This window comes from Octopus sinensis, linkage group LG14 (assembly GCF_006345805.1).
Source record: "Octopus sinensis linkage group LG14, ASM634580v1, whole genome shotgun sequence".
NCBI classification, from domain to species: Eukaryota; Metazoa; Mollusca; class Cephalopoda; order Octopoda; family Octopodidae; genus Octopus; species Octopus sinensis.
The window spans coordinates 65,346,087-65,367,912 of NC_043010.1; the positions used below are offsets into that span (position 1 = coordinate 65,346,087).

The following is a 21,826-nucleotide window of genomic DNA, read 5'->3' on the forward strand; positions in this document are numbered from 1 at the left end:
CATCAACTGAAAACGGCTTTAGTTTGAAATATAGAATATCAGATAAAACAGAAAATATTTGAAATTATGTAAGATTCAGGTGGTTTACAGAATTATATTTTAAACAAAATATTAATCTTACGTTTAAAATCTTAACATCACAAGGTGTAACTAAGATAAAAATATTTTTTCAAAGGATTTCCACAAAATTTCTTTCTCTCATAAAACATTGGTTTCTTGGTAAGTTAACAGTATCATGATTTATGTAGCTATCAGGTTTATTATACTTATTTTCAGAGACATCAATATAAATAGCCATATGATTTCCTATTTATAACTAACCGACTGGAAACAGCTAGACCAAGGTTCACAACTTATTTCTTCACAAAATATATTTTGCGTGCTTCATATCAAAAGGACAAATCAGCATGGGTACGGTTTAGACCTGGCCAAAATCACGAATAAATAATGAGATACTGAAGAATTATGAGAAATAAGTTCACGGTAACATAACGGGTAAATTAAGATATATATGCAAATTAGTTACAAGGCACACAAAAAAAAAATTATTATTTGTTGTTTTTTGTTAATTTTATTGTAAGTAATTTGAGAAATATTGTTTGAAATAAATAATTTTCATGTTGAATGTGAATCTAGTGGTGTTCCACCTTGTGGCGGAACTATTAAAGTGACACATAATTGCAAGATATTGGTTTTGAGGAATTTCTAATTTATTCCAAATAGGGAACATTGTTTGTCTGGCTGCTGTATGTCTGTATGTGTGTATATGGATATCTACATTTATATTTCTCTTTATGTGAATGTGTGCAAATGTTTATATAAACATAAATGCAAGCATGTATATATATATATATATCAACATATGTATTCATGCAGAATATATACATACACATAAATATATATGTGTGTGTATATCTATATAAATATGTGTGCGTGTGTATTATATAACAAATAAAGGAATGGCGATATCGCCCATACATTCATTGCTCAGTTATTTTGTTACGATCTTTTCAGTAATAAGTGATATAGTTAAACCATTTAACACCATGGAACATATTCACAATGATTATTGGATAATTTGTGATATTAAAAGAGAACTCGAAGATGCCATTTCATCATGTCATTAAAACGGTGCAATACGATTGTAGATAGATAAGCATAGTAATAATTACAATTAGTGAAATGACTTAGAATGTCTTAGAGAGAAAGTGACTCGTTTGACGTACTAGAAAGATGTGTGTAGTAAAGACATTAAATACACAAGAAGCTAATATACAAAGAGATACTATCGATTGTGTCGCCAAATCCACAGACACAAAAGAGCAAAGGGCGGATAATGAACTGTGCATTCTAGATAGAAGAGAAGTTATCCAAATATGAGTTTTCCAAAGGGAAATTTATGAGGTGAATGGGGTGAGTCTAGAGGAACGTGATACAAGTAAATAGGAGAGAGGGTAAGAGAGAGGGAGAGAAAAGAAAGAAGAACAGAAGGAGAAGTAAATATTCTCGTAACTATAGCATTAGTAGCAGTACAACCAATAATTCTTCACTAACTAGTAAACCTGATAGTATGTGTAACTTTAAAGATCGATATAGTTGCCCTTTTAGTAACCAGAGTTTACATATAAATTTAGTATATAAATGTTTCTATAAGACACCCGATAAAGTATACTGCTATATGAGGGCTTCAACGTCAATATTCAAATCTAATTAGAGTAATCATTTACATTCTTACAATAATAGGTGCAAGTTACATAATACGTAAATAGCGTATTTACTCCACACCTTAAATATAGAAACGTTCATTCCTCTATTTCCGGGTCAGTTTAGAGAGGGTGGTATCAGTTGCAATTTGTGTTGAATAGAGGCACTTGAATTCTTAATATCTAAGTTTGGACTAATTAATATATCTAATGACTTATTAATCCGCAATCAAATATTTCATTTCGCTAGCGTGTATACAATTATTTCTATCTATTGCACTTGCATTTTCATTGTTACTATCATTCTTCTGTGAAATATTTCCATACTTATATTCTAGCAACCACTTTTAATCATTTGTATAAGTGAAGAAATATACTCGTGGTCGTTCTAAAAATCTACACGATGATACTAATTCAGAGTATCGTTTAAGTTAGATGGAGGGTGGGGGTTAAGGATGATATTTCATAAGTTTGTGAGGTGTACATCTGGCAAGGCTTTTCAATCGTTAACGTAATGTTTGTCGAAGAATAGACTCGTTTCTGTTTACAATAAAATAGCATATTGGTTGACTGAAAGTTTCAAATATGATTCGATGCTTCCGTTTATCTGTTCTAGTGTGTAAAGGCGTGAGCATGATAATCTTTTTAAATGTATTAGCTGTTAATCCTTTTAAGTATTTCGAGAAAAGTAATCAACCGATTATTATCTCATCCCTATGTATCTTAATGAATCCCACCTCAGTGTTTTATAATCATTTATTGATTCCGTATATTATAATGATTATATTGTTCTACTACTTTATAATTAGTACTCTGGTCAGAATGCTAAGCGATATTTCTACCACTTTTACGTTCTGAGTTCAAATTCCGCCAAAGTTGGCTTTGTCTTTCATCCTTTCAGGGTCGATAAAATAAGCACCATTTGAGCACCAATAGATGTGACCGACTTGTCTTTTTCCCCTAAAATGTCTGACTTATACCATAATTATGCTATTAATATTACATTGTCTTATTACATTTTGACTCAGTTTAGAACTCTATTTGATGGGACGTGAATCAGCCACTTTAATATCAAGTATTAATTTTATTTTTAGATTCTCCATAGATCTTTTCTCGTATATTCTTTTCCTTCTCTGTCTTTCTCTTTCCCTTGCTTCTCCTTACCTCCCCATCATTTTGTTATTTCTGATGTTGCTCCTGACTTACCCCTCACCCTGCTAAGTATCTCTTTTATAATATCTCTGAGTTTGCAGCTACTCATATGTGAATACCTTCCCCTCTACTTAGAATACATACTACATTATCCATCCTTTGTCTCGTTTGTGCTTGTGGCTTTGGCATTACAATCGATAATATCGAGTTGTAAATGTGCCTTCTCATCTATTTAATAGCTTTAGCTAGGTAATGCAAAATAGTGTTTCTCTATGACATCCTAAACTCCTCTCACTAATTTTATATATGATTGTGTTTGTCTCATGTACAATCGCACTACACTGATTCAAAGCCATGATGAAATGACAGTTTTGGGTTTTCGTTTAATATCGCTTGAAGCGCCTTATGGCCATTGTTTATATATATATATATATATATATATATATTCTAGCACGTTAAAGGATCTAAATATCTCACTTGTTATAGAAACGATTGCAACAGGATAATAAATGTAATATCAATATCATCACTTCTTTGTTTAATTATATTCTGTCAGTTTACTTTCCACAAATTTCAGACTTATGATATACTTGATTGTTTTTCTCCTTTATACATCCTGTTTAACCTGGAGTTCGCCTGAGTCCTAACTTGAGTCGTCACCTGGATCTCACGAATTTCACTGTACTTACTCTGTGAGTGTGTGTGTGAAACTTAATAATTTGATGGCTTTAAAAGAAAATTATGAGGTACAAGTAAAAATATGCAAATTCATAAATACTGAGACACTAACCGCGTCTAAGACGAAGCAATTAACTGAGTGGGTAGATTATTTGGTATCATTGAATAGTATGTGTGTGATATGACTACTGAATTGCGAACGCTATGATACTTTAATAACTCGTTAAAATTTAATGGGTACGAAATGTTGCTTTTAGTAAAAATCAATTTAATGTCAAAACGTCTTTCAGTATGGGGTAATGGTTAACATTAGAACATATAAAGATTAATGGAAGTGAAGAAATATACTCGTGGTCGTTCTAAACATCTACACGATGATACTAATTCAGAGTATCGTTTAAGTTAGATGGAGAGTGGGGGTTAAGGATGATATTTCATAAGTTTGTGAGGTGTACATCTGGCAAGGCTTTTCAATCGTTAATGTAATGTTTGTCGAAGAATAGACTTGTTTCTGTTTTACAATAAAATAGCATATTGATTGACTTAAAGTTTCAAATATGATTCGATGCTTCCGTTTATCTGTTCTAGTGTGATAATATTTTTAAATGTATTAGCTGTTAATCCTCTTTGTGAAGCTGAAATCTACTTCGTGTTGACCGTGACGCAATTAACCATTTCGTTCACCTTGCAGTTACATTTAATTGGACTGTTGCTATTTTATTTAGATATAATCTAGTTGAGAGGGATTTCTTGCTTTTTCTTGCTGATATCTGTGCAAAGTTCTGCGTTATGAAGTATGATATTTTAACAATCATTTGATTAACAACATTGTAGAATTTGTACTTTACAGAAAAATGTTAATAAAAGTAGTTAATAATTGTGAGATGGTCCTGAGGAATTTATCAATAGTTAATAATAATAACAGCTCATCAGGGTGGTATAACCTTCACTATAGTAATGGGAATTGACGTAATGACTTTACGATGTATGAGCAAACAATGGTGTTAACCTCAGCAGAATACTCTAAACATACTATAAGGTCAAAGGTCACTTCATTTTCTTGTTTATTACAAATAAAGTTGGCATAGAAAATCAAAGACCTTTTTGTGATGGTAAGGCGATGCCGATGTTCATATTGTTGATAGGTGTTATTCAATCTTTGTGGTAGAACGTAGATATACGAATGAGTTTACCTCTTGAAGTGACTTCATCTTTTGTACCAAGTAGAAATATATTGTTACTTTGTTATCCTGAATAGTGCTAAACTGTTGAATTACTGAATATGTATTATTCCAAAAAGGTAGATGTGATGTAAGCTTCATCGTGAGGAAAAATAAACACTAATATTTTTTTAAGTAAGTGTTATACTGCTTTTTATTATTATTAACACATCTGACTGAAAGACAATTTGTAAAATTAGATTTATGAGCTTTAGTTGTATTGCAGATAATTTTTAGCATTGGCATTGATATTGTTTTAAAGACCATATTTTTAAATATAGTTTAGTTATTAAGTTAGAGATAAACCTGCGGTCGACTTTAGTCATTCACCGATCTGTATGAATCAATTATGGCGCCTCTAATGATATCATTATTAGTGCTAAGTACATAACCACCGAGGAATGTAAGGATAATAGGGGAAGAGCAATGAGGTTTTCGAGGGCATTGGTGGGCATCGACGAGAATAAACTGATTGGCTTATTTGGAGAGATTTTCTCCTTTCTGATTATAGATCACTTCAAGAAACACCTAGTAATGTAACCCCGAGTCAGGCACCGCCTTATGCAGATAATCCATACAGGCACTGAGTTACTGTCAGTCGAGCCAACCGAGACGTGTGCAACGTAAAAACACCATACTCCACACACTTGTTTAATGCCAAAGCATTGTTGGCTTGAATAGTTTGTCGAACGATTATTGTTCCACGCAGAAAGGATCCGAATATCAGCTGAGCCTAACATGAAAGTCGATCTACCAGTTTTATTTGAGTAGGAATGATCGTAAGTTTCTTTAAGTCCGGTGACTATAGCAATGGCGAGTGTATGGTGGATGCGGTTGAAAGTAATGACGATAGACACTTTACTCTTGGCCAGTTTCTCGTTCACTATTGCAAGTTCTCTACTTGCTAACGATTAGGGCGGAGAGTTAGGTGAGAGGCTAGAGAGGGAGAGCTGCAATAAATTTGTTTAGATGAAAATGACTTTGGGAAACGAAGTCCAAGTGAATAGAACTAGCTTCAGCATAAGCTTGTAGCCCGGGGAACAGGGTAATCAGGATATAATCCTTGACCCATAGGGTTCCGTGATTGTCTAAAGAAGGTGCTTCTCCTCTTCGGATATTAACATGTCATATACAGTGCATTCCATCAGATTTCATTTTATACGATTTCAAGAGACTTTGAATAACTTCTGTCTGTTAAGTCACACTTGAAGTAATAATAAAGAAATTATAATCAGTAGTAGTAGTAGTAGTAGTAGTAGTAGTAGTAGTAGTAGTAGTAGTAGTAGTAGTAGTAGTATATCGAGGTAGGATTATATTTTTCTGTCTCATGAAAATATAGAAGGATATGTTCTTTTTGTTATTGTTATCTTTTGATGAAGTTTTCTTATATTATTGATACAAATACACACACACACACACACCCACACATACATATATATATATATACAGAGATAGAGCGAGAGAGAGATAGTGATATATATATATATATATATATAAATATATATATATATATAAGCATTTACATTTCTACAAATATTTGCACACATACGCACATACACAGAAATACACACAGGACTTACACACATATACGCATATGCATGTATATAAATGCACACGCATGCACACATATGTATGTATGTAGGTGTTTTACTGAAGTTCTTCTGAAGAGAGAATGTGTGTGTGTGTGTGTGTGTGTGTGTGTGTGTGTGTGTGTGTGTGTGTGTGTGTGTGTGTGTGTGTGCGGTATACGCGATGAATTTTATGTACGACCTATGGAGAATAACATCTGAAATCACTTTAGGGGAACATTTTCCTGTGGTAAACCCCCTTAGAAAAATATTTAGCCCCTAATCTATAAAATTGTCTTTTTCCACCAACATTGCCGAAGTTATCCGAAATCTTAACAAGAAACTCCGAAATCCACCAACAGCTAACCCCCACCCTCGTAAATTAATTCAACATAACCCCCAACTCCATTCATATAAACCCAATTCACTAACTGACCCTTTAACAAAACTAACCCTCTTAATTACAACTATAATGCCAATGCTAACAACCGACCCTTAAATGTACCACAACGCCCAAATATACCTCCTGTCATAATAGAGAACATCCCAGAGGATACCACCGGACACAATAGTTGTCATACCATACAACCCAACAATCTCTCTTTTATATTTTGATAAGCATAACAAATGCGCAACCGGTAAAAAGAACTTTCACCTAATTAAATTACTTAAATTACTTCAATTATTTGTCAGCATTTTCTTCATTTCCTTTTTTTATATATCACCACTCGTGTTCGACATCTCCTTTTTTAAATATATATATATATATATATATATATATATATATATATATATATTTATATATATATATATTAAATGGTAAAAATCATTAATAATTTTTACCAGGTGGTCAGCACGGAAATAAAAATCTCATAGGTAAATTATGATTATATGCATAATTATAACAAGGACTTGGCTTTGCGCCTCACCACTAACGTCTATTTTTTTCAGTGCGTGGTGAGGTGCGAAGCCAAGCCCTTGTTATAATTATGTATATATTTATTATTATTATATATATATGTGTGTGTGTGTGTGTGTATGTATGTGTGTGTGTGTGTGTGTGTGTATAAAAATCTGTGTGTGTATGTACGAATGTATATATATGGGCATGAGTAAGTCCTCTAAAGGTCCACAAGTCAGGAAAAAGATGCACTCGTATATCTGTCAATAGAGTGGGTATATTATCCGAAGTGTAGATTATCATATATTCATTGCGGTCGATCTACCAATCCAGGTTGCGGTTCTCTGAAGATAGATAATGCATCGAAACAAAAAGGGGGATTAAGTTATGAGTTATGTCCCTTGGTACCAAAGCATCACCACTAGATTTGTTATACTGCAAGTCGGCAAGAGTTATCTTGAAGTGTTTGTGGGAATTGCGTGCGTCCTTAAGGCAGGTGTTCTTGTGGAAATTGGATATGTGTAGTGCATAAGTTTTTGCTGGGGGTGTAAGCATGACCGCAAACTGGATGCCTCTACCTCCAACAGTAGAGATCAGTCGCCATATTTCGTACCATATCGGCCACCTCTGATGAGCGTAAGGTTATATCAGGGGTTTGTTACCTAACACTTCGTCGTATCCCTAGAGCGAAACCGATTGATAAGATCGACCGTGATGAAAATATAATACTGAATAAATAATGTTTGTGTGTGTGTGCGTGTATATATATATATATATATATAAGCGCAGGAATGGCTGTGTGGTAAGTAGCTTCCTTACCAACCACATGGTTTCAGTTTCAATCCCACTGCGTGGCACCTTGGACGAGCGTCTTCTACTATAGCCTGGGGCCGACCAAACCTTTGTGAGTGGGTTTGGTAGAACGAAACTAAAAGAAGGCCGTCGTATACACACACACACATGTATACATATATAGAGAGATATAGATGTGTGTGTGTGTGTGCATGTGTGTGTGTGTGTGTGCGTGTTTGTGTGTCTGCGTTTCTCCCCCAGCCACAACATCGTTTGACAACCGATGCTGGTGTGCTTACGATAGAATTATTCGATAGAATAAGTACTAGGCTTACAAAGAATAAGTCCTGGGCTTGGCTTGACCGCAGTCAAATGACTGAAACCAAAAAAATATGTGTGTGTTTGTGTGTGAGTATGTGTGTGTTTATACATACATACATATACAATTTTAATTTTCACTTATTAATATATATTAATATAAACATCTATATATTTATACATAAAAATTCATCATTTGAAAGTTTCCATCTTTTGTTTCCTTTTGTTTTGCGCGTGTATGTGTGTTCACATATGTATTCATATACGCACATATGCATATGCGTATATACATATATATATATATATATATATATATAATATATATATATATATATATATATATATTATATATATATATATATAGGTTTGTGTGTGTGTATGTTTACAATTATAGTTGTCGCTAAAGTGATGGAGGGTTGCTAGAAATAAGAGTCAAAATAACTCTTAGCCACGTGAGAGTACTTTTTTAACGACTTACGAGGGAGACAGTGTCCCTCACTACGACAAGCGAGAGTCCTTCTCGATTGTTGTAGGTAGGGATCGTACCTCCCTTGTCAGTCCTTCGAAAAGTACTCTCACGTGGCTAAGAGTTGCTTTGACTCGTATTTCTAGCAATGCTGGCGTTTACTAGCACCATCCATCACTTTAGTGACGACTATACTTGTTGCCTTTTGGTTGTAAATTGTGAAATAGCCACCTTAGTATAATATATATATATATATATATGTATAGATATGTATATATGATATATATATATAGACGTATATGTATATGTGTGTGTGTATATATATGCGTATATTTATTTATTTATATATATATATATATATATATGTATATATATATATACGCATATATGTATATACATAAATGTATATATATGCATATATATATGTATATATATTTATATATATATATTTATATGCGTGTATGTATATATATATATATGAGTGTGTGTGTGTGTGTGTGTTTGCATGTGATCGAGCAGGCTGGTGTTGGTGTGTGTCAGCAAGACTGATTATATATAGTAAAATCGATTTTAACAAAACTGCAATGATCGTACCGTGGTGAGTGGGGAATCCAACGTTTCGGAACCAGTTCCTTCTTCAGGGAAAAGTTGAATGAAAAGAACTTAATACACTACAGAGTTTTAGATTCCCTAAGTTAAAAACCTGACTACAGTTGATAAGGAACGCAAGATATTGTGGGTCTCATACTCGATCGATTAGAGATAGAGCAAGCAAGTTTAAAGAATTCAAGTGAGGTGAAAGAATACTTGGCATCATACTAACGATAGATATATTCTTCTACTCCTACATCTCTTAATTCATTAAACCCTTTCTTCGTTTTCAACTGTCCTTTGTTCTTATCTTTTCTTTTCAAATGACTCTGAAATTTGACCGCTTTTTCTTACCGTTCCATTCCTCTTTCTTTCTACATTCTAACATTGTGTATTTTATAACCATTTCTTGTTCACGTGTTATGGTTCTGCATTCATTCCCAGTTGCTGTCTGTTTTCTTTTTGTTCTTTATTTTCTGTTTTTTTTTAATTCAGAGAACGTGTAACTCTCTTGTTTTAACTTTTCTCTTGTTTTAACTATTCACCTGATGAAGGACTTTGTGCAAAACGTTGGATTTTCCACTCCACACTGCAAGTTCACTGCACAACTTATTCCGTACTTATATATGTGTGTGTGTGTGTGTTTGTGTGCGCGCGTGTACATATGTTTATACACACACATATACATGCATTCAAGCATACACACGCACACACATAGATACATATATATATATATATGTGTATGTGTGTGTGTGTGTGTGTGTGTAGATGAATATATTTATATAGTTACGTATATGTCTGTATATATATATATATATATATATATATATATATATGTGTGTGTGTGTGTGTGTGTGTGTGTATAAATATATATATATATTATTGAAAAAGAGGTAACATCTCACAGTATCGTGGATGACATCTTGGAACGTTCCGTGTCATAAAACGAATTACTATCCTCCGTATAGTGATAATGGCAGCCACCTTGATAAGCTATCGTGCTACTCGCAGTAAGACCTGTAGTAATACTACCACTGCCCTGCCCGACACTAGTGCCACCGACACCCCCAGCACCGCCACCAATCTCACCACCTCCAATGCGATGGCCACCCTTAGCGCAACCACCGCAAGCTTTGTCTTGATTCGTGCCACAAATCCCCTTTTTTCCGATCCGTCCCAAACGATTTGTGTTGGAGCTCATGTACTGGTCTTTGCTTCGACACCTTCGGAGCACTGACATGGAAGCTGCTCGGAATTTGGTGGAAATCAGGTTATAGATGATAGGGTTACAGGCACTGTTGAAGTATGTTAGCAGTCGAACCGTATGCAGGATGTTGAGGTACGACACGAACGGCAGAGACTTATGTTGTTCATAAGGAGCGTAGATCTTCCACAGAATCAGGATCCGCAGTGGCACCAGGCAGAGAAAGAACATGGTAACCACCGTAGCCAGTATGTAGACGACCTGCAAAAGAGTTTAAAATATATATTTCGTATATAAATATTATTTGCTTTTCTGTAGAGTTAAGGACGTGTTTCACGTAGCTTCCGTCTATCAAATTCCACTCAGATGTTATTGGTAGTAAGCCTATATCCGAATGCTACTCAGTGAGGACGGTTCAGGAACCACGTAGGTGAAAATGACGTCTCTACGTAATTTACCTTCTGTACTGTTTGTCGTTGACTATTACATAAAGCTATGCATCAATATAATTATTCTGCTGTGACTGGTCCATTAGATACACGGATGTCTATGTTTCGCTAGGGAGGCTAATAAGCCCTAAACATTACTGAGTCCAGATACGTCATCAACCTAATGATTCACTGACAAGACCAAGGAAAATCGAAATTATGTGATCTGGTGGCTTCAGCGCTGGATTGGCAGGGAGTTATCTCCCCGCTAGCGATGTAAACAAGAGTGCATTTTGTACCAAAAGCCAATATGAGAGTTTCTCTCATTTTACCTACAGCAGTATGGCTTGCTCTAGCAGAACTTCCACGTTTAAGTGCGGATAAATATTATTAAGTGACTTTGAATCTTCTGTCTCTACATTAAATGCGATGGTTGTCATATTTCAACTAATCATACGACCATGTTTAATTACTTAGATCGATATGTATTCCTCTTTTATCTGGTAATTTATGAAGATACTGATTCTTATGGCAATTTGATTGAGCGCATACGATTGGGAATGGGTAATATAATTGAACAGTTTTCTATATTAAATTTCAGATCATTTTTCTCCGAGATCGTAAACAATTTTACGGAAACAATCATAAATGGAAAGTGAAACAAGTTTCCGTCTATCACTTTACCCCGAGGTTATAGTATAAGACACTTGCCCAAGATGCCACGCAGAGGGACTGCACCTGAAGCCATTTATTTGAGAAGCAAACTTCTTACCACACAGCCATGATGGTAAAGATAATTTGCAACTCCTTAGTGTAGAGTGTTTTAAATCACATTGTACTTCGTCTCTAATGGAATGATGATGTAGTTACTGCAAATATATTTGAATCGCTTCAATCACGTTCAATAGTCAACATTTATACATTGAGATTATATTATTTAGAAAACAAAATATAAATTAAATACAATGGGAGCATAGGATGGAACAAAGTGTGAATGGATTTACTCGACTTGGTTCTTTCAAGGTTTTATTTCCTCTCCACGGGAAGTTCTCTCTTGTTCCACTGTAGTACAGTTTGGGGCTTCTAATTTCATTAGAATTTCCTTAGATGTTGACTACATAACAGAGTACAGGTATATCTCCTTCCTTTCTAGCTATAATGTAGGCACAATATAAGAGGCTTCTAGTCTCTGTCGTGTAGCACAGAAATACGAATTAATTCGGTTTTCTGTTTAAACTTCTACATGTCATTGGCAAAACAGTCTCAAAGATAGCTTTCTTTGTTCTGTTCTCGCAAAATTAGAGACAATTTACTATTTGCTGAGTTAGTTAAAAAGAACTTCCTGAATTAGTTGAATAGATGTTCTCTTTATAATGAAATGTTTACAATTAACAATATCTCGCCAATGTCACACAGAAAATGGAATATAAATTTAGCAATTGCTTTTACCTGTGAGATACGAAATAAGTAAAAATCAAAGAAAGATAATCAAAGTCTTGGTCAAAGACCAATATACCTGCTTTCGTGACTTCATCGAAGCACAATTCTTTCTAGTGTCGGCTGCTCCCTGAAGAGTCTGACTGAGCAAAGTGCAGATGATTCGAAGATAGAGAATAATCAGCAGGAAAAGTGGGAGAATAAAGAACAGCAAAAGAATCACCCACAGATAGATATGCTGCCATATCAAATGGATGTCATTGATGCAGATATATCCTTCACTGCCATCATGGAATGACGATTCTTTCAGCTCTGAAGTCAGCAGGAAAGGAAAACACACTAAGGCAGCCAATAACCATATTGCCAAAATCACTTTTGTGACCCGGGAGCCGCTAAACATGCTGTAATTTAATAATGGATGACAAATTGCAAAATATCGCTCCAAGCTGATGGCTATGATAGTTAAGATGGTTGTACTGGTGCTCAGGTTTTCCAGGAAGTACACAAACCTGCCTGCAATATAAGACACATAAAGACGTTGATAACATTGAATTATATGAGTAAATGTGTCCACGTATGAACATAAGTGGATATGCATTTTAGAGTTATATATTGTTGTTAATTTCCATTTATATACATCATAACACATACGTTGTATAGATTTGCAAAAGATTTTGATGGCTTATATCTTTAGTAATTAATTATATACATCACCATACAAACACGCTGTACATCATTATATATATAGTATCACATATTGTACACCAAGCATGACTCCTTTGTCCTTTATTTTCAGATATTGCGTATCTAGTATATCGTAAAAAGTGAGTCTTATCATTATTTTTACAAATATGCAACTTGAAAATTTGACTGCTATTTCTACTAGATCAGGCAACCTCATTGTTTGTGGTTTCGATTCCTGGACCTGGCAATATGTTGTGTTCTTTATTTCGCATTACTCCAGTCCACTCAGCTGGCAAAGATGAGTAATTCTGTGATGGACTGACGTCCCATCCAGGAAGGAAATAGCCTTTCTGCTGAGCTGCAAATATTCAACATGAATTACTTCTTTTTTGCAATAAAACGAGGGTACCAAATCCCATGGCTTTCATATATAGTTCTTATATCATTTACAAGTTTCAGTCATCGAACTTCGGCCCGGCTGGAGCACCGCCTTGCAGTATTTTAACCGAACGAATCGACCCCAGCAATTACCGTTTAAAGCCTGGAACTTACTCTATCGGTTGCTTTTGCCAAAGTGCTAAATTATGTGTGTGTAAACAAACCCACACCGGTTATCATATGGTGGAGGTGGTGGTGGGGGTTGTGTGGTGGTTGGCAAACACAAACACACACATAAGATATATATATATATACAGACACACACACACACGAATCGGGGTGCTCGAAAGTTCCTGGTTTGGAGTAAAAGAAAATAGAGAAGGGTCAGTTAATTATGGTTTCATAACATGTCCCCCTCTCAGATTCACACTAATTTTGCAGCGGTCCTTAAGATTTTCAAGTCATGTAAAAGAATTCGGAAGTTTGGCCGTTTTGTGACCGCGTGTATACCGTTGGTGATTTTTTTCCCTCCGTCTTCCCTTCCTTGGATCTTTCCTTTTCCTATATTTCTGACGAAGAGCTCCGCTTGAAACGTTACGCCCTCCTTCTTTCTTTCCTTTCTTGAGCGTCCAATAACACTATACTTGTTCCACATCCTCGCGTTGTTGTGTTTCCTCTTTGTGTTTTCATGTTTGGATTAACTATATATATATATATATATATATATATATATAGGGATATTTCAGTTTCCATCTGACAAATCTACTCTCAAGGCTTAGATTGGCTCGGCGTTGTAGAAGAAGACCCTTGCCCAAGGTGCTGCGCAATTGAACTTTGGACCCATGTGACTGAGAAGCAAACATCTCACCGTACATTAGGCTTGTGTCTGTTGTCTGTCACAAACTTGAAAGATTGCTTCCAAAACTAAGTTACAAAGATTAATTTTCTTTTATCCTAAAATGACCAACAACGTTGTTAATAGTATTTCGCATCAAATCAAATATGTCGCTAGTCATGCGATGTATATCAATATACAATGTCCACATCTCAGTCCTATATTGTAACGAGACGATGTCATTTTGCCCAGCAGTCACGAATTTGAGTTGAAATTCTGATGACGTGTCTTTTCCCCTCTCTCTCTGTCTCTGTCTCTCTCTCACTCTCTCTCACACACACGCACACACGCACGCAAACACACGCAACTACACACGCACACACATACACACGCACAAATATTTGTACAAGCATGTATGCATTTGTAGCGGAGTGTGAAAAAGAGCCTACATTAGTAGGTGAATAATACCTACTGGAGATGTCCCTTACCAGTTTTATTCAGTTGAGTTAGTTTTCTCTTATAAACGGGGGTAAAACAGCTTCGTATGTGTCTTATTAACGGGGGTAAAAGAGCTTCGTATATGTCTTATTAACGAGGGTAAAACAGCTTCGTATGTGTCTTATTAACGGGGTAAAACAGATTAGTATGTGTATTATTAACAGGGTAAAACAGCTTCGTATGTGTCTTATTAACGGGGGTAAAAGAGCTTCGTATATGTCTTATTAACGAGGGTAAAACAGCTTCGTATGTGTCTTATTAACGGGGTAAAACAGATTAGTATGTGTATTATTAACAGGGTAAAACAGCTTCGTATATGTCTTATTAACGAGGGTAAAACAGCTTCGTATGTGTTTTATTAACGGGGTAAAACAGCTTCGTATGTGTCTTATTAACGGGGGTAAAACAGCTTCGTATCTGTCTTATTAACGGGGTAAAACAGCGTCGTATCGGTCTTATTAACGTGGGTAAAACAACTTCGCATGTGTTTTATTAACGGGGTAAAACAGCTTCGTATGTGTATTATTAACGGAGTAAAACAGCTTCGCATGTGTCTAATTTTCGGGGGTAAAACAGCTTCGTATGTGTCTTATTAACGGGGTAAAACAGCTTCGTATGTGTCTTATTAACGGAGCAAAACAGCTTCGGGTGTGTATTAAAAACGGGGTAAAACAGCTTCGTATGTGTATTATTAACGGGGTAAAACAGCTTCGTATGTGTATTATTAATGGGGTAAAACAGCTTCGAATGTGTCTTATTAACGGGGGTAAAACAGATTCGTATGTGTATTATTAAAGGATTAAAACAGCTTCGTATGTAAATTATTAACAGGGTAAAACAGCTTCGCATGTGTCTTATTAACATGAGAAAACAGCTTCGTATGTGTCTTATTAACGGGATAAAACAGCTTCGTATGTGTCTTATTAACGGGGTAAAACAGCTTGGTAAGTGTATTTTTAACGGGGGTAAAACAGCTTCGTATGTGTCTTATTAACGGGCTAAAACAGATTTGTATGTGTCTTATTAACGGGGTAAAACAGCTTCGTATGTGTCTTATTGAAAGGGTAAAACAGCTTCACATGTGTCTTTTTAACGGGGTAAAACAGCTTTGTATGTGCCTTATGAGCGGGGGTAAAACATCTTCGTATGTGTATTATTAACGGGGTTAAACAACTTCCTATGTGTATCATTAACGGGGTAAAACAGCTTCGTATGTGTCTTATTAACGGGGTAAAAAAGGTTCGTATGTGTCTTTTTAACGGGGAAAACAAATTTGTACGTCTTATTAACGGGGGTAAAACAGCTTCGTATGTGTATTGTTAACGGGGTTAAACAGCTTCACGTGTGTCTTTTCACGGGGTAAAACAGCTTCGTATGTGTGTTATTAAGGGGGGTAAAACAGCATCGTATGAGTCTTATTAACGGGGTAAAATAGCTTCGTATGTGTCTAATAACCGGGGGAAAACAGCTTCGTGTGTGTCTTATTAACGGGGGTAAAACAGCTTTGTATGTGTCTTATTAATGCGGTAAAACAGCTTTGTATGTGTCTTATTAACGGGAGTAAAACAGCTTCGTTTGTGTATTAATAACGGGGGTAAAACAGCTTCGTATGTGACTTATTAACAGGGTAAAACAGCGTCACATGTGTCTTATTATCAGGGAAAACAGATTCGTATGTGTCTTATTAACGGGATAAAACAGCTTCGTAAGTGTCTTATTAACGGCCTAAAACAGCTTGGTATGTGTATTATTAACGGGGGAAAAAATGCTTCGTATGTGTCTTATTTATGTGGGTAAAACAGCTTCGCATGTGTTTTATTAACGGGGTAAAACAGATACGTATGTGTATTATTAACGGGGTAAAACAGCTTCGTATGTGTCTTATTATCGGGGGTAAAATAGCTTCGTATGTGTCTTATTAACTGGGTAAAACGGCATCGTATGTGTATTATTACCGGGGTAAAACAGCTTCGTATATGTCTTATTAACAGGGTAAAACAGCTTCGCCTGTGTATTATTAAAGTGCTAAAACAGCGTCGTATGTGTCTTATTAACGGGGGTAAAACAGCTTCGCATTTGTCTTATTAACGGGGTAAAACGGCTTCGTATGTGTCTTATTAACGCGGGTAAAACAGCTTCGTATGTGTATTATTAACGGGGTAAAACAGCTTCGTATGTGTGTTATTAACGGGGTAAAACAGCTTCGTATGTGTATTATTAAAGGGGTAAAACAGGTTCGTATGTAAATTAATAACAGGGTAAAACAGCTTCGTATGTGTCTTATTAACGGGTAAAAAAGCTTCATATGTGTCTTATTAACGGGATAATACAGCTTCGTATGTGTCTTATTAACGGGGTAAAACAGCATGGTATGTGTATTATTTACGGGGTAAAACAACTTCGTATGTGTCTTATTAATGGGATAAATAAGCTTTGTTTGTGTCTTAATAACGGGGGTGAAACAGCTGCGTATGTGTCTTATTAACGGGGTAAAACAGCTTCGTATGTGTCTTATTAACGGGGTAAAACTGCTTCGAATGTGTATTATTAACGGGGTAAAACGGCTTCGTATGTGTCTTATTTACGGGGTAAAACGGCTTCATATGTGTCTTATTAACAGGGTAAAACAGCTTCGTATGTGTATTATTAACGGGGTAAAACAGCTTCGTATGTGTCATATTAAAGGGGGTAAAACAGCTTCATATGTGTCTTATTAACGGGATAAAACAGCTTCGTATTTGTCTTATTAACAGGGTAAAACAGCTTCGTATGTGTCATATTAACGGGGGTAAAACAGCTTCATATGTGTCTTATTAACGGGATAAAACAGCTTCGTATGTGTCTTATTAACAGGGTAAAACAGCTTGGTTTGTGTATCATTAACGGGGGTAAAACAGCTTCGTATGTGTCTTATTAACGGGGTAAATCAGCTTTGTATGTGTCTTTTTAATGGGGGTGAAACAGCTTCGTATGTATCTTATTAACTGGGGTAAAACAGCTTCGTATGTGTCTTATTAACGGGGTAAAACAGCGTCATATGTGCCTTATTAACGAGGATAAAAACAGCTTCGTATGTGTCTTATTAACGGGATAAAAGTGCTTCGTATGTGTCTTATTGACAGGGTAAAACAGCTTCGCATGTGTCTTATTAACGGGGGTTAAACAGCTTTGTGTGTTTCTTATTAACGGGGTTAAACAGCTTCGTATGTCTCTTATTTACTGGGTAAAACAGCTTCGTATGTGTCTTATTAACGCGTTAAAACAGGTTCACATGTGTCTTATGAACGGGGTAAAACAACTTTCTATGTGTCTTATTAAGGGGGTAAAACAGTTTCGCATTTGTCTTATTTACAGGGTAAAACAGCTTCGTATGTGTCTTATTAACTGGGTAAAATAGCTTCGTATGTGTCTTACTAACTATGGGTAAAACAGCTTCGTATGTATCTTATTAACGGGCTAAAACAGCTTCGTATGTGTCTTGTTATCGGGGGTAAAACGGCTTCGTATGTGTATTATTATAGGATTACAACAGCTTCGTATGTAAATTATTAACAGGGTAAAACAGCTTCGCATGTGTCTTATTAACAGGAGAAAACACGCTCGAATGTGTCTTATTAACGGGGGTAAAACAGCTTCATATGTGTCTTCTTAACGGGATAAAACAGCTTCGTATGTGTCTTATTAACGGGGTAAAACAGCTTGGTATCTGTATTTTTAACGGGGGTAAAACAGCTTCGTATGTGTATTATTAACGGGCTAAAACAGCTTCGTATGTGTCTTATTAACGGAGTAAAACAGCTTCACATGTGTCTTTTATCGAGGTAAAACTGCTCCTTATGTGTCTTATGAACGGGGATAAAACAGCTTCTTATGTGTCTTATTAACGGGGTAAAACAGCTTCGTATGTGTCTTATTAACGGGTTAAAACAGCTTCCTATGAATCTTATTAACGGGGGTCGAAAAGCTTCGTATGTGTATTATTAAAGGGGTAAAACAGCTTCGTATGTAAATTATTAACAGGGTAAAACAGCTTCGTATGTGTCTTATTAACGGGTAAAACAAGTTCACATGTGTCTTTTTAACGGGGTAAAACAGCTTCGTATGTCTCTTATTAACGGGGTAAAACAGCTTCGTATGTGTCTTATTAACGGGGGTAAAACAACTTCGCATGTGTCTTATTAACGGGGTAAACCAGCTTCGTATGTGTCTTATTAATGGGGTAAGACACCTTCGTATGTGTCTTGTTAACGGGGTTAAAACAGCTTCGTATGTGTATTATTAACGGGGTAAAACAGCTTCATATGTCTCTTATTAACGGGAGTAAAACAGCTTCGTATGTGCATTATTAAAGGGGTAAAACAGCTTCGTATGTGTCTTATTAACTGGGTAAAACAGCTTCGCATGTGTCTTATTAACAGGGTAAAACAGCTTCGTATGTGTCTTATTAACGGGCGTAAAACAGCTTCATATGTGTCTTATTAACGGGATAAAACACCTTCGTATGTGTCTTATTAACAGGGTATTACAGCTTCGTATGTATCTTATTAACGAGGGTAAAACAGCCTTGTATGTTTCTTTTTAACGGGGTAAAACAGCTTCCTATGTCTCTTATTAACGGGGTAAAACAGCTTCGTATATGTCTTATTAAGGGAGTAAAACAGCGTCGTATGTGTCTTATGAACGGCGTAAAACAACTTTGTATGTATCTTATTAAGGGGTTAAAACAGCTTCGTATGCGTATTGTTTACGGGATAAAACAGCTTCGTATATGTCTTATTAACGGGGTTAAACAGCTTCGTATTTGTCTTATTAACGGGGATAAAACAGCTTCATATGTGTTTTATTAACGGGCTAAAACAGCTTCGTATGTGCCTTATTAACGGGTTAAAACAGCTTCGCATGTGTCTTATTTACAGGGTAAAACAGCTTCGTATGTGTCTTATTAACGGCGTAATACAGCTTCGTATGTGTTTATTAACGGGATAAAACAACTTCGTATGTGTATCATTAACGGAGTAAAACAGCTTCGTATGTGCCTTATTAACGGGCTAAAACAGCTTCGTATTTGTCTTATTAACGGGGTTAAAACTGCTTCGTATGTGTATTAATAACGGGGTAAAACAGCTTCGTATGTGTCTTATTAACGGGGGTAAAACAGCTTCGTATGTGTCTTATTAACGGGGTAAAACAGCTTTGTATGCGTGTTTTTAACGGGTTGAAACAGCTTCGTTTTTGTATTATTAACGGGGTAAAACAGCTTCGTATGTGTCTTATTAACGGGTAAATCAGCTTCGTATGTGTCTTATTACCGGGGGTAAAAACAACTTCGTAAGTGTCTTATTAACGGAGTAAAACTGGTTTGTATGTGTCCTATTAACGGGGGTAAAACAGCTTCGTATGTGTCTTATCATCGGGATAAAACAGCTCTGTATGTGTCTTATTAACGGATTAAAACAGCTTCGCATGTGTCTTAATAACGGGGTAAAACAGCTTTGAATGTGTCCTATTAACGGGGTAATACAGCTTCGTATGTTTCTTATTAACAGGTGTAAAACAGCTTCGCATGTGTCTTATTAACAGGGGTAAAACAGCTTCGCATGTGTCTTATTAACAGGGGTAAAACAGCTACGTGTGTGTCTTATTAACGGGGGTTAAAAACAGCTACGTGTGTGTATTATTAACGGGGGTTAAAAACTGCTTCGTATGTGTCTTTTTAACGGGGTTAAAACAGCTTCGTATGTGTCTTATTAACACGGTAAAACATCTTCGTATGTGTCTTATTAACAGGGGTAAAACAGCTTCGTATGTGTCTTATTAACAGGGGTTGAACAGCTACTTGTGTGTCTTATTAACGGGGGTTTAAAACAGCTTCGTATGTGTCTTAATAACAGGGGTAAAACAGCTTCGTATGTGTCTTATTAACTGGGGTAAAACAGCTTCGTATGTGTCTTATTAACTGGGGTAAAACAGCTTCGCATGTGTCTTATTAACAGGGGTAAAACAGCTATGTGTGTGTCTTATTAACGGGGGTTAAAAACAGCTACGTGTGTGTATTATTAACGGGGGTTAAAAACTGCTTCATATGTGTCTTATTAACGGGGTTAAAACAGCTTCGTATGTGTCTTATTAACACGGTAAAACAGCTTCGTATGTGTCTTATTAACAGGGGTAAAACAGCTTCGTATGTGTCTTATTAACAGGGGTTAAACAGCTACGTGTGTGTCTTTTTAACGGGGGTTTAAAACAGCTTCGTATGTGTCTTAATAACAGGGGTAAACCAGCTTTGTATGCGTCTTATTAACGAGGGTAAAGCAGCTTCGTATGTGTCTTATTAACAGGGGTAAAACAGCTTCATATGTGTCTTATTAACAGGGGTAAAACAGCTTCGTATGTGTCTTATTAACGGGGATAAAACAGCTTTTTATGTGTCTTATTAAAGGGGGTAAAAACAACTTCGTATGTGTCTTATTAACGAGGGTAAAGTCAGCTTCGTATATGTCTTGTTAACGGGGGTTAAAAACAGCTTCGTATGTGTATTATTAACCGGGGTTAAAAACAGTTTCGTATGTGTCACTCGTGACAGCTTCCTTTAACATCGCATTTTTACCTCTGCCTTAGCGAAGGCAGAGGTATTGTTTTCAGTCGTGTTTGTTTGTTTGCCCGTGGATAAGATATCTCAAGAACCGCTGGATGGATTCTGATGAAACTGTCAGGGATGTTTGTCTTTGTGACTAGCATGAACTGATTAGATTTTGGGAGTGATTCGGTACTGAAATAGGATTCTGGATTATTTTTCCTGATTTTTTTACTTAATTGTTTAGAGTGGTCGGGTTTATCTTTAGTATTCTCGTTTGTGAGAGCAGTCGAGTGTATTTCAGATATTCTCATTTTAAAAAATCATCCCTCTTGCTACTCGTTGAGAGGACGTCGGTGTTGTCTTGGCGGAAATTTGCGCTCTCCGAGTGATCTTGTT

At 35.9% G+C, this 21,826-nt stretch overlaps 1 protein-coding gene across 1 annotated transcript in view; it reads right to left on the minus strand.

The window, feature by feature from the left end:
• Positions 1 to 10,224: 10,224 nt before the first annotated feature.
• The window catches only part of LOC115219457 (growth hormone secretagogue receptor type 1-like), a 73,670-nt gene continuing 62,068 nt past the window's right edge, over positions 10,225 to 21,826 (minus strand). The window contains exons 3-4 of the mRNA XM_036509417.1: positions 12,538 to 12,971; positions 10,225 to 10,854 (exon numbers count right to left, since the gene is read on the minus strand). Coding sequence (XP_036365310.1) covers positions 10,291 to 10,854; positions 12,538 to 12,971 — 998 coding nt within the window. The 3' untranslated portion in view covers positions 10,225 to 10,290. The remainder of the gene's footprint in view (positions 10,855 to 12,537; positions 12,972 to 21,826) is intronic.